The sequence below is a fragment of the Acyrthosiphon pisum genome, chromosome X, assembly GCF_005508785.2.
Source record: "Acyrthosiphon pisum isolate AL4f chromosome X, pea_aphid_22Mar2018_4r6ur, whole genome shotgun sequence".
NCBI lineage: Eukaryota > Metazoa > Arthropoda > Insecta > Hemiptera > Aphididae > Acyrthosiphon > Acyrthosiphon pisum.
In genome coordinates, this window is record NC_042493.1 from 30,462,851 (window position 1) to 30,476,366 (window position 13,516).

At 27.2% G+C, this 13,516-nt stretch overlaps 1 protein-coding gene across 1 annotated transcript; it reads right to left on the reverse strand.

The window, feature by feature from the left end:
• Positions 1 to 955: 955 nt before the first annotated feature.
• On the reverse strand, positions 956 to 13,226 carry LOC107884541 (tripartite motif-containing protein 55-like). Its single transcript, XM_029485608.1, has 9 exons — positions 13,079 to 13,226; positions 8,062 to 8,239; positions 7,369 to 7,454; positions 6,196 to 6,288; positions 5,696 to 5,844; positions 5,479 to 5,589; positions 2,954 to 3,145; positions 2,093 to 2,223; positions 956 to 1,119 (listed from the first exon to the last, which is right to left on the reverse strand). Exons 2-9 carry the CDS (start codon positions 8,225 to 8,227, stop codon positions 989 to 991), a joined length of 1,059 nt encoding a protein of 352 aa, XP_029341468.1. The 5' UTR covers positions 8,228 to 8,239; positions 13,079 to 13,226; the 3' UTR covers positions 956 to 988.
• Between the last annotated feature and the right edge of the window lie 290 nt (positions 13,227 to 13,516).

A 13,516-nucleotide genomic window follows, 5' to 3' on the forward strand; every position in this document is an offset into this window, starting at 1 on the left:
ACATACCAATTGATCTAATGAAGCGATAAGAATTCCGAAAACAGATTTGAATTTTTCATCAAATCTACTTGGAATCAACTTTCCCACATTTTTGATTTTTTGATTTTAGCTTCTCCAAAAATTGAAATACAAAAATGTTCAAATACTCTTTTAATATATGACTTTTTCAGGAATTTGGGATATAATATCAAAAATGTGGGAAAGTCTATTTCAAGTAGACTTGATGACGAATTCAAATCTGTTTTCAGAATTATTATCGCTTCATTAGATCAATTGGTATGTTTGGCAAAAAACACTTCTAAAATACTATGTCATGCGTGTGTAAGACGAAAATAGAAAATCACGGTATCGAATCCCCTTAATGAGTATTATATTGTAATATCTAATTACTTAGGTATTCGTTATTAATTATTATATAAAATATATAACTGTCTAAAAATAATTAATCAAATTTGGTAGATAGGTAATTAGAATTTGTAATGAATTATGAATACTTATTTAGATAGTACCTATAAGTAATAAGTAATATAAGTAATAAGTAAGGCTCAGATTTTATAGTATATGCTTCTTTTTTTATATATATGAGATACCTAAATCTAATTTTTATACGTAAATTGGTACCATGTCATTTTGATTCCAAATAAACCAATATTATGTTTTTCCCTTTTTTGACTTCTTTAATGTAAATACTTTTTTATTGCTTTTTGCGATTATTCCAGATCTGAAATTTTAATAAGTTTAATAAATGGTTTGTTTTCGATGTATGAAAACATTTTGTCTGACAATAGAGTCAGTTTCACAACTGCAAATTTCGCAAAATACAATAATATGCTAATTATTATATAGGGGCAGGGCGCTATAGGTCCAATAGATGTGTCCATGTACCACATTGCAAGGCCAAAACACACGTGTTCTACTGAACGTTTATTATTCACATCCGTAAGATTTAGTGAAACAACAAATTATATGTCAAGTTCTAAACGATTATTTATACAGTTTTAAATCTTACCTTAGTGGCACTGAGGTATCCCGGAAAAGATGTAATATTCACGGTCTTACTAATCGCATCAATTGCTTTTACATATGTCTGTGGCTTGGAAATTGCAATGTTTTTAACGGCTACAAAATATATAATATTATAAACTGCATTATCAACCAATTCACACTGACAGCAATAGGTCTATTCGTTTTTGACGAAGGCATGAAAGGATAAGTTATATTTTATTATAAGTACAGGTGATTTTTTAACCTTGATCGCCCTGATTTTTCCGTTATTTATTTAAATTATTATTTTTAGAATTTTTAATTATACCTAAAGACCATAATATTTTTTAATTCCTGACATTTTTTGTACCAAATACTTTAGGAATAGCTTGTATTCTTGTGACGGTACAAACATCTATTTGTCAAATGAGAACCGGCGTTTATACTACAAATTATTTAGCAGATGAGTGTCTTGAAAATTTCGATGTAACTAAATCAAAATTCTAATGAGTACCTATAGTTTTTGAGTTATTAAAATGTTAATGCTAAAGAGTAAAGCTAATAATCCTTGAAAATGGTTTTACAAAAATATAAACATTAAGTAATATTAAATATATGTAGATACGTAGTATCAACTTTTACAAATTATTTATATTATTAGATCAATAGTAGTAACTAACATTTTAAGATCATCTAAATCCCCATAGGTATTTAGGTACATATAGTGCATGACCATATACATATTATCCTTATTACACTAGTCACTAAGTTATGTTTAACTTAAGATCTACTTGTTTGAAATTTGATTTAGATATATAAAAATTCTCAAAAAAAAATATCTGCTGAATAATAATTAGATAATAATAATTAATACAATTGAAAATGGGAGATCCAATTTTAAAAAAATAAGTTTATACTGTCAAAAAACCATCCTTAAGTGGTACAGATAAGTCTATAATATTCGAAAATATGGTCTTCAATTCAAAATGTATATTTAAAAATTCCAAAAATCAGAATTTGAATGTATGCATAATTTGAGCATACAAATAGAATTATGAGCGTGTTTAAAAAATCACCTGTATAAATATATAAATATAGGTATACACACATTCAATTAATTTACGCAGTGTATCGTCCAACACAACTGTTAATTCAATACATTTTGTATCAGTTGAATCTAATCCACTAATGTCCGTTATGAAACCTTTTCTGACACTCGACACTTGATTGTTGACTAAACTATAACAAATCGGATGTGTATTATTAAAATGTAAAATACGTAAATAATTATCAGCTAAGAGAAAGTGATCGTATAGTTGACACATTTTCTTGGTAAAAGTGCTAATAAAAACTGGTATCGATTATTTAAGAAAAATTAAACATCAAATGTATTTACGTCCTCTTATTCGATACCCGCTGTTTTTAAGGATTTCAATATAAGCAAATGTCTAAGTCCGTACATGCATATATTATTATGATATCATATCATTATATCAATAACTGCACAAATATTAATTAGGTACCTACTTTGTTTTTTTTTTATCTAAAAGTATCAATAGTGGCATAATTTCCAATTAGTTATCAATACCTATATAGTTATCCGATAACATTTCTGAAAACATTATTAAGAAGATAAGTTTACTTGAAATTAACTTTCTAACACTTGATAATTAATTAGTTTGAATCAATATCAATAGTATATTAAAAATAAAATTTTAATTTTGAAGTATTTAAGCGTTAAATTTCAAAAAAGTGAAAAGTAATTTTTAATTAACTTCATAACGAATTTACATGAGGTTTTCAGAATTTTTATCCGATAACTAGGACAGTCGAAACAATTGGCATAAGATGGGTCAATTTTTGTAAAAAAAAACAGATGAGTTGAATTCTTTTAACATCAGTACCTACTCAGATTACAATATTAGAGATAATATATTTAATATATTTGAATGATAAACGAGCAGCGTACTTTGTTATGTCTAGATCTGCCCGGTTTTCCCTTTTCAAAGCAGACTGAGAAAAATTCAAATAGAAATCGTATTTTTTTTTTAATTCCTCCATTAACAATTTATTTTTAGTCAAATGCTCCAATTTCACTTTATAATACGATTCCACATAATCCATCATTCTATCTTCGCTTACTATCAGTTCGTCTCGAAACCTGTAACGTATAATATTATTTTGTAAGTTAGAAGATCAACACATTGTGACATGAAAATCGTGTTACTGTATAATTTTACACTCGTGTATATTGTACACGGCACATGATTTTGTGCTTGTAATAATATGTTTATGTACAATATGTATTTTAATATTTGTTTTAATCAGTGGCGTACATCCAAATTTGCTCTTGGGGGGGGGGGGGGGGGGGGTTCAAAAAAAATAACCAACACTAAAACCTTCTCTTTAAAACTACCCATTTTCCTAACAATCACAGGTTACAAGGGGGTCATTGTATAATGGGTTGTATTAGACTTGAATTCAATGATAAAATATCATTGTATAAGAAAAGCGATTCTGAACGAGAACGGTTTGTCACTCTGGATATTTTATATTGTTATTAATTATTTTATCATGTAAGTTGAATTAATATTATAATATTATCATTTTTTATTCGTTTCTATGGTGATATACAAAGCGTTAGAAATTAAAATCCCATTTTTAGCGTTTTTTCGTAATTTTATTTTTCGGTGGTTTTTCCCGTGGCATTAAATAACTATTGAGAAAATTAGAAAAACGTATGTTATACGTATGTCTTATAACGTATGTTTGTGTATACACGGATGATTAATAATAAGAAATTCATCAATAATATCACAATTTTTTTTTGGTCCTGGGGGGGGGGATTGATCCCGAAAACCCCCCCGTATGTACGCCACTGGTCTTAATTTTCTATGTTTAATATAAAATATTCAAGTTAATGCAATAAAACATATTATAATTATAAAGCTAAGATATTAGGTATAACAAAATAGCACATCTGGATCAAAGACGGGTATTTTACTAGATTGGGTGATATTTTAGCGTATCTGTGAACGATAATTATTAATTAATAATGGCACTATCATGACAGGTAGGTGTAGGCACGAACTACTACATGTAGTAGCTCGTGGGTTTGGGTAATGATTTTCGATAACCAATAAGGGTAACGAATAACGACAATAATTAGATTTGATCACAATACACGTGTTATTATCATTTATTATATCTTTATTATTATTATCTGTTTGTTCCGTCTGTAAAACTATCCTTTAAAATACCTATATATTATCATTTAGTTACCTATAACAGATTTATATTAAATTTGTAACGAAGTGTAACGCATTTATAGTGCATTTTTTGGGTTTTTTAGGGCATTAAAATCCTAGGTCTTATTATTGTGTAATTTACAAAAATAATAATTATTAACAATATTAATAGTTTTAATTTATTCTGTGTTTATATTAAGAAGGTATAGGTATGTTTTCAACGGTTAAAAATAATACAAAACTCAGAAGTCGTAAGTTTGTATCAGTTTTATCATTTAACTGTGATAATAGTTAAGATTTCATTTATTTTCATATAATGAACAAGCCAAGTGCTCACAAGATTTTAATACAGCTAGTTATTTAAAAAAATAAAGGGCTCGGTGGAGATATACCCCCATTTCCTCACCAGCAGCATCATAATTACGCCACTGGACAAAATGTTATTAGCTTAAAATAATTACACAAGCGTGGGTGTTAAATGGAGATGTACATTGAAGTCGTGTACCTACTACCTACATTAGCTACAACCTACATCAAAATTGTATTATAAAATAATATCAGTGAAGATGAAAAATTTTTTTTTAAATCGGTTATCGAACATGAACATTCACCGCGTAAAAAATTAAGGAAAGAAACGATATCTAATATTCTGAACGTTCATTAAAATAATTAATGCTTGAAATAGTTCAATCAAATGTCAGAGATGTATCATTGAACGATGTAAATTTCATTCGTAGATGTATTTATTATCCGAAAAAAAACGTTCTCACTACTATCAAAATCTATTTATTTGTAGAAAAAAATATGAAATTATAAACATTTAGAAATTATGAGGATTGGAGGTAGGTTCCTATATTATAGGTATATCGATTATAATTTTTATAAAATGCCAGTTATAATGTTTTTATTTTTGCTAGCAACCGCCTATTACGTATTAGGTAAGTATCTACAAATTATAATTTTTTGAGAGCAGCATATAAATCTTAGTTTACGAAAAACATATTATTACGTCGTGAAAATTCAAAATTGCTTAGATCTGAAATGGCCAATGGGTACTTAGATTTTTTTCAAATATATTTTGTGATAATATATTATAGGCTATGTATATCTACCAGAGTACCGGAATATCTATATAGGTTAGGTTATTGTAGTTAGATAATATGATAATAATGTGTAGGTGTGAATATTTCATACTTAAATATTTAAATTGTTTACTTTTTACTGAATTAGGTAATATTATGCTTACTCATCAAATTTTTTCTGTATTTCTATTTTCATTTCACGCTTTTGCGTTCTTAGCGTAGTAATATTTGACGCTAAGCATGATTTCACTTCATTTGCAAAATTTGATTTTTCACTGTTTAAAAAAATATAGATAATATTATATTATTCTTAAAAAATTCAAACAGTAGAGACTTCTTAAACAATTTAATATATTGAAATTATAAAAATCTTAATCATACCATAAGTTAACTTTATTTTTCATTAAATTTGAACGGATCTCCTCCATAGCTTTGCTTATAGTTTTAAAACGGTGACTTTTATGATTCACTAATTGGCACAGTGCACAGTGCAATTTATTGCATGTAGTACAATATGCTTCAATGTATTTCTGTAACGTAAATAATTATAAAACTGATTTATGTGACAATATTACAATAAAGTTATGATTCATTATAGGAATCAATTTTGAAATATTTAAAATAGACATAAATATTGCTCTACAAAAAATATATTCAATGTGAAATATTTTCAATATGTTTTCAATTAGACTACCTATATAATAGGTATTTTTATTATAATATTTTTGGAAATTGAATTAGTTCTTAAAACAATTAATGCATTTGTATAAAAAGAAAAAAATCCGTTACATATTTTGTAAAACATAATTATGCTTGATTTGTAATTTAAAACAAAGATTTATTATAATTCCTTCTTCATATATATAGTTACTTGTACTTACATCATCGCAATTTGGACATGGGACTTTCGTTATGTATTGACCATAATCTTTCTTTTGGTATTCCTCATCCATAAAATTGTTTCTTAAAATAAACTAAAGACAACATATGAATGAAAAATTAAAATCATATTTATATTATATATTTATTTATTCTGATAATATTTTATACAGGCGCAATTTGTAAGTGGTGGGGAGTATGCTGTATGAGGGTATGGCTTCGCCAAGAGGTACTGAAGTGATTTCAATAAATTAATTAATTAATCATCGACTGTAGTTATATTAACTGCCTAATAAAATGGGGTTTTATCGACTCCGCCGTTTTAATATCAATTCCGCCGGCTATCGATTCCGCCGAATTTTTGTTTATATTGATTCCGCCGACTATCGATTCCGCTGGTTATTTATTTATATTGATTCCGCCGATTATCGATTTCGCCAGTTATTTATTCATGTTGATTCCGCCGACTGTTTATTAAACAATAACCAAAGTATCATATTATACAGAATTTTTTTTTAAATTAACAGAATAGGTTAGGGTACACTTAGTATGACATAATAGTATAAACTAAGTTTTATTTAAATAAAAACATTTCGAAAAACAATTCAATCATTGTCGTCCATAACGGATAATAATATGTATTAAAATCCTAAAATAATAACCTACAAAATGAAGTAAGATCGTCATATTATTTTTAAATAATTAATTAATAATAATAATTAAAATATATAGGTATTGTACATGCCGCATGGTATGGTAAAAAAATAAAAATTAAAGTAATAAAAATATACAATATGGTCAATTTTTAAAATAATGATTTGATGCTAGTTTTATATAGGTGAATCTATCAATTTTTTTATTTATATAATCGTCAAAAATGTTTGCTATATATTAGCAAACATAAGCCTTTTAAGAATTTGGCGTAATTGATAACCGGCGGAATCAATATGTAAAAAAGTTCGGCGGAGTTGATACGCGGCGCAATCGATAGATTTTTTACAGGTAAAAAGGTAATTTCGGCGCAATTGATATACGCCCAATAAAATGTTACCTACTTACTCGTAAGTAGGTACTCCCTTCACTACTGACCACTGTTTTCCATTAAATTGCACCTGTACCCTGAGTATACAATATTCAATAACATATAACATATGTATTATAAAACTTGTGATTACTTCATCAAACTGTTCACAAAATAATGTACAATTTATGAGTCTTTTTGAAATGTCAGTTTGTACTCCACATTCGCATAAGAAATTACCTACATAAACAATAAAAAACATTATGGTTAACAAACTTGTACTACCATTACAAAGTAAATCAAATAAAAGTAATTATATGCTTTTTTTGTACTTCAATACAATTAATTGCATAAAGTATTCTAAACATCATGTTTTTAAATTTTTTATTCATATACAAAATGCATCTTTTAGTCTTTGGCATCTTAATTGATATTAAAAATAATTATGATTATTTGTAACAAAAAAAGTTTGTATTTGAAACCTCCAAGAGTGTATTTTTAATATTTTACACGCAAATTATATAAATCATAATAATTTTGATATTGCTATAGCAGTAATGAAAATTGACGTTTTATGGATGGTTTTTTTTCAAAATAATAAAATTGACTGTCCATAAACGTGTTATAATTTTGTAATTTTTTCTGAGACGATTTTTTTTTTAATTATTGTTTTTTACTCTTTATTCTACTCCGTCAGCTTACATTAGTGCTACGTGAATTAAAACTTTTATAATTAATTAATATTAATATTGTTGATATAGTATACGAAGAATATTATCTTATGTCTTTAATGATTAAAACTATATATATAATATTATAGATAAATAGAATATTAAGAATACCTTACCAGATTTGTTAAAACTCATTTCAATACATTGGTTGCATACGCCATGAAGGCAACTCAATAATTTTGAAGTAGAGTCCAAAGGCTTTGAGCAAGTGACACATATGTTCAATTCCCAAAGTTGTCGGGCACTCGCGGTGATCTTGCATTTCTTTTTGGCAGACTCCATCACGAAGGTGCTCTGTAATTCAAAAATGATTTGATTGTTTATTGTAATACATTTATGTAGGTACCTAGCATATTATCATTTACTAATATATTTACTACAAAAAACTACGTAAACTAAGTAGGTATCGTTATCGTTTATCGACAATCAGCGTAATTAATGATATTATAGAGTAACGCAGCTCTGCAGCATAGTAAAATCAGGTATCTACAAAATAAATGTATAATATTTTTCTTTATATAAATATTACTTTTTACACGAACACCGTCCTTATATAATTATAATGTTATCGGCACAGTCATCTCGGCCATCACTATTCTTTATGAATTATTTATTTAGACTACAGTCCGCAATATTGGCTTTCGCTACGCGATACGCCACGCCCTATTCTCCAATAGTTACAACTATAATAGGTAGTCTATGAATTATAATAATAGTTACTATAGTCGGTACCATACTATTCAATCTACTTCAACGATTAGTTGGCTATCAATAGACAATTAAGTCCACTTATAGGGTTCATAGGGTGAGCTAGCCGTAGCCCTTAATATTGGTAGATATAGTATATAATTTATAATTTATTGTAAATTGTACAGTTGCGTAGACAAGGGGGGTGGGGGTCAGATCCCCCCATTGGCTTTTTATTACCTTAGTAAAAAGTTTTGAGAGGATGGGTGATTTTACAATTTTCCCCTCTGATGTCGTTTTTTTTTTTTTTTTGATCCCCCTTTCAGAAATCATGTCTACGCCACTGTATTTTATATTATAGTATTTATCAGTGGCATCATTTGGCGGTGGTAGGGTGAGAAATTTTCTCTCGCAATAGCTAGATTCACTTTCCTAACAGAAAAGATGCGTGAGTAGTAAATCGGAGCATTTTTACTACCCACCCTAAAAGTTGATGACAGAAAAAAAACACACACATTGTAAAACCAATACATTTATCGATACGCTCACGATCTCAAATGTCAAATGAATATAAATAGCTCAAAAGAGTAAAAATATGTTTTCATGAAAAATATTGAATTTATATGTAATTAATAATTACCATGTATAGGGAGATACTGAGATCAATATGTATTATATACATTATTGCATCGTATATTATATATTAATCGATTCTAACTTATAACCTATCCCTGTGGGCTGGAAAATAGTTAGGTATGACTTTTAAGTAGGGCTCGGATTTAAAATTTAAATGCCTTTATAAATAAAAAATTCCCGAAAAATTAGTACCAATGTAAATAGGTAACTACATTTGAACTTGACAACGAAATAAATTATTGCTAAACAAATTGTTTTTGTATAGGTATTCATTATTTCATAATTTTGAATGGAAATTGTAATTAATTATACTTTTCGTCTATATAAAATACTATACCAATGATCAACATTTTTCAAGGAGACATATATATATATAATTCATAGCTTATACAATTTTGTTTTGAATCTATATTGTGTAACGCGTATATCAATCGGTTTCAATATGTTATTTTGTTCAATCGCACTGCATACATTCTGTATACATGAGTACACACTACTCTGTATATAATGGTTTTTGATAAAAATAAATCAGTAGGTACATATATTTCTGGATTTAATATAATTTATTAGGTACCTATACACAAATATATTACTTATTATCACAACGGCGGTGTGAATTAAATAAAAAGAATTTAATACCTAGTTAATTTATCTTTAAAATAATTAAAAGTTGTGCAATCACTATACTATGTGACTCGGGTGCGGTAATTAAAATAATAATTACTTTATTAACAAAGCTTATCAGTGAATAGTAACAACAGTAGATACAATTCTCTAAATTAACTTTTGACTTTTAGGATTCGATTTAGAATAACTATTAATATCGTATAAATTAAACAGTTAACTAACTAAATTAAACTTTTCCATTAATTACTTGATGTCTATTATTATGCTTTTAATCAAGTGTCTTAAATTTAAATTTGTTTTACAATAACAATAATGTGGGTCTTGTATATGTATCATTACTCTGTAGGTATACCAATAGTGAGGTAGGTACGTGTAGTATAAATGGTGTGCTTTGGCGTATGTATACCTACCTATTCATATCTATTCATAATATATATTATACAATATAATTGATGGTTTTTTCATTAATAATTTAAATGTTAGGAAGTAATATATAAAAATATAGAATGAAACTAATAATAGTGTGTATAGAGATTTAAATTTAACATTATTGATTTTCTTGCGTATTCAATATATTGCTTTATGAAATTATATATTTAAATTAAATTGTAGTATTTATTAACATTGCACTTAAAAGAGATAGTTATTTTATTTTAAATATTATGTAAATTATATTATTTGTTTTTACAGTAAAAAATGTTGGGAAAAAATTTTAAAAATACCGCTTGTTATTATTTTCTAAATAATTGCATGCACTTAAATTTGTTTTTATTATCATTTTAATCTTTTTACCAAACAAAAAAATAAGAATAAAAACATCAAATATAACGTTTGTGTTATAAATAAAACAAATTTGCTAATGGAGTTTGTAAAAAAAAATGGTTATATAAATGTTAGTACCTATTGTATTACACAGACGACCTTAATTATTAATTTATATTGTTTTACTGTTCTAATGTAAAAATGTGAATATTTGGTTGAGACGTTGAGGTAAATTTAATGACTGCAAAAAAAAAATATATCTAATTGTGTTGCATTTTAAAAATATGTTCAGTTAATTTAATTTAATTTTAGTATATTGAAACGTTTGCATTAAAAACACTAAGTATGCATATTAGTTTATATCTTGTTCGTGTGCGTTTTCAAATGTGTGTGTAGTGAGCGTGGAATATGTATAATCATGTATACGGTAAACGTATAATAAACCCACACATGTTTCTCGCATTGCATGGAAAATTGCAGTAGGTAGGTATACGTACTCCTTAGTGGTATTTAAAAATAATTTTTCGTGCAAAATCTGACAGAGGACTATCTATCGTAGTCATCAAATAAGACAAATTAACAAAGTATATACCTACATAGTAAAATTTGCGCACCGGGATAGTAAACTAAGTAGTCCCTTCCATAAATATTAATATTATATACTTACTTTACTTTTTTGTACGAATTTTATTATTCAAAAGATTTAAATTCAAATTTTTCACATAAATTTGCTTATGATACATTTTTTGGTGAAAAATAAAATAAAAATTAATTTGTAAGAATAATTGACAGTATAAATGGACAACATAGATTCGTATGTAATTTCACGGCATTGACGCTACCGAATAATCGGATCCGGGTTCGGACTTGGGCATTGTCGGACCATGGTAGCTGCACGCCAGGCGGGTGCCTTATCGGACACTCGCCTCACGGAACCCCGAAGAGTCACTGGAACTTATGCCATCTGCGAGCTAGGTGCGACGTACCCGTATTAGCCGACCGCTTCGTCAGAACATAATTTTTAGTTTTTACGAATATACAAACTATTGAAGAAACGTTAAAACAAAACCTTCAAAAAAAGACAGTTTCGAACGCCGTGTGAGCGCGTCAGCCTTGACAAAAGATAAGTGGTTTATACAGATTAGCGGACATTTAGTGATAGCATGAAGATAAATATTTGTATCAAGGTTATTCTTGTACGTATTTTATTCTGATACGAAAAAATCTAAGAAATATATTTTGCCATTAATATTACATATATAGGTGCATATTTTCTTTAATGAAATACTATATAGGTAAGTATCGTTTCCGCGTCTTTATTCGTATATAAACATGTTATAGCTGATAAAAATCCGTAACATAATGATGATAATATAAAAAAATGGTTTTATTTAGACTTAAACTTGGCAATGAGATATTTTAAACACAATTACCTAAATTATTAGATTTACTAGCTGTTATCATCATTTCATCATTTTGGATAGAAATTGTCAAATTAGAATTATACTTTTCTTTTGTATATGATACCTACTAATTTTCAAATTGTTTAAATGACACATTTATATATCATAGACAATATAGGTACTTTTTTGTTTTAAATATTTATTGTATAACGTATACCGATTGGTATATATTATTATAATTATAATCTTAAAATATTAATATGTATCAAAAGATACAAAAAGGCATTATAACTACTATAACCAGTTAAAAAAATGTCAAACTTTCTAACTTATCTCGGTAATTTGTGACCATTGTAACAACCTTAACTGTTTTCTCTTAAGACACGACTCTTAGAAGGTTTTATATAGACAGCTTTAGTGAAATTATGAGACAAGTTAAAATCTTAAATCATCAGTTGTTCATAGTGTAACCATAAAATCGTTAAAATTTAAAAATATATAAACACAGCTATTTTTATAGACATTTAAATTTGGAATTTATACGAAATTAGATAATATGTAAACGAAGAATTATTATTTTAGTGATTTTCTTGTAGGCACCTTCCAGGTAATTAAATAATATTATTCTTAAGGATTTGAAACTATTGACGTATATATTATAATATTTTTTGTAGGTATACCTACATAACGATATTTAAAAAAAATTTAGATTAATTGTATGCTATTGCTTGATAGATCACAAACATATTCTATCATCGATCTATGATGAGAAAGTATTAATTCAAAAGTTAATAACAATATAATATAATATGATATAATATATAATGACATATACTATATCATATTAAAACAATAGTGAACATGTACATTGTACATTATGCTTATTACAAAATATGACGTGTTAATGTTTTACGTATGTAACGATTACTATGTGGATACCTAATATTATTTATAATATATTCAATTATGGACGTAATGTATAATATATATTATATTATTATACATATTTTATACTCACGAATAATACAAGTTATAATATGACGTGATCAAAAAAAATTGGCGAATACTACGATGCCAGGACGTAGGTATCGACGGAGAAGGTGGAACCGTATGTTACCGACTGTATAATACTATCGCCATGACTACTTAGCACGTTTCACGTTCCCAACAACTAACTGCGGACTGTGGACTGCGTTTTAAAAAATAATAATAACATTTTATGGTCGATATTACTGTGACGAGAAAATTGTGATTGCAACGAAATTAAATAACAATTATTTCGATTACGTGTGACAAATGTATATGCTGTAAAATAATACTAAATATTTTGTAACAATAAACCACTTAAGAGGATGTCACACCTGCATAGTGCATATGTTGTCTCCGTCTTACAAATGTACAACATAGCAAAAACTGTTTTACGTGGGACAACTATTATCTTTCTGTGTTTGTAGTA

What these genes read in the sequence shown, in the direction of transcription:
- LOC107884541 (XM_029485608.1), bottom strand. Translation starts at nt 8,227, where the DNA reads ATGGAGTCTGCCAAAAAGAAATGCAAGATCACCGCGAGTGCCCGACAA. An exon ending in ATACAGAAAAAATTTGATGA is followed by an intron (nt 3,146 to 5,478) that starts GTAAGCATAATA and finishes TATACGTTACAG; the next exon opens with GTTTCGAGACGAACTGATAG. An exon ending in GCAGATCTAGACATAACAAA is followed by an intron (nt 2,224 to 2,953) that starts GTACGCTGCTCG and finishes GATTTGTTATAG; the next exon opens with TTTAGTCAACAATCAAGTGT.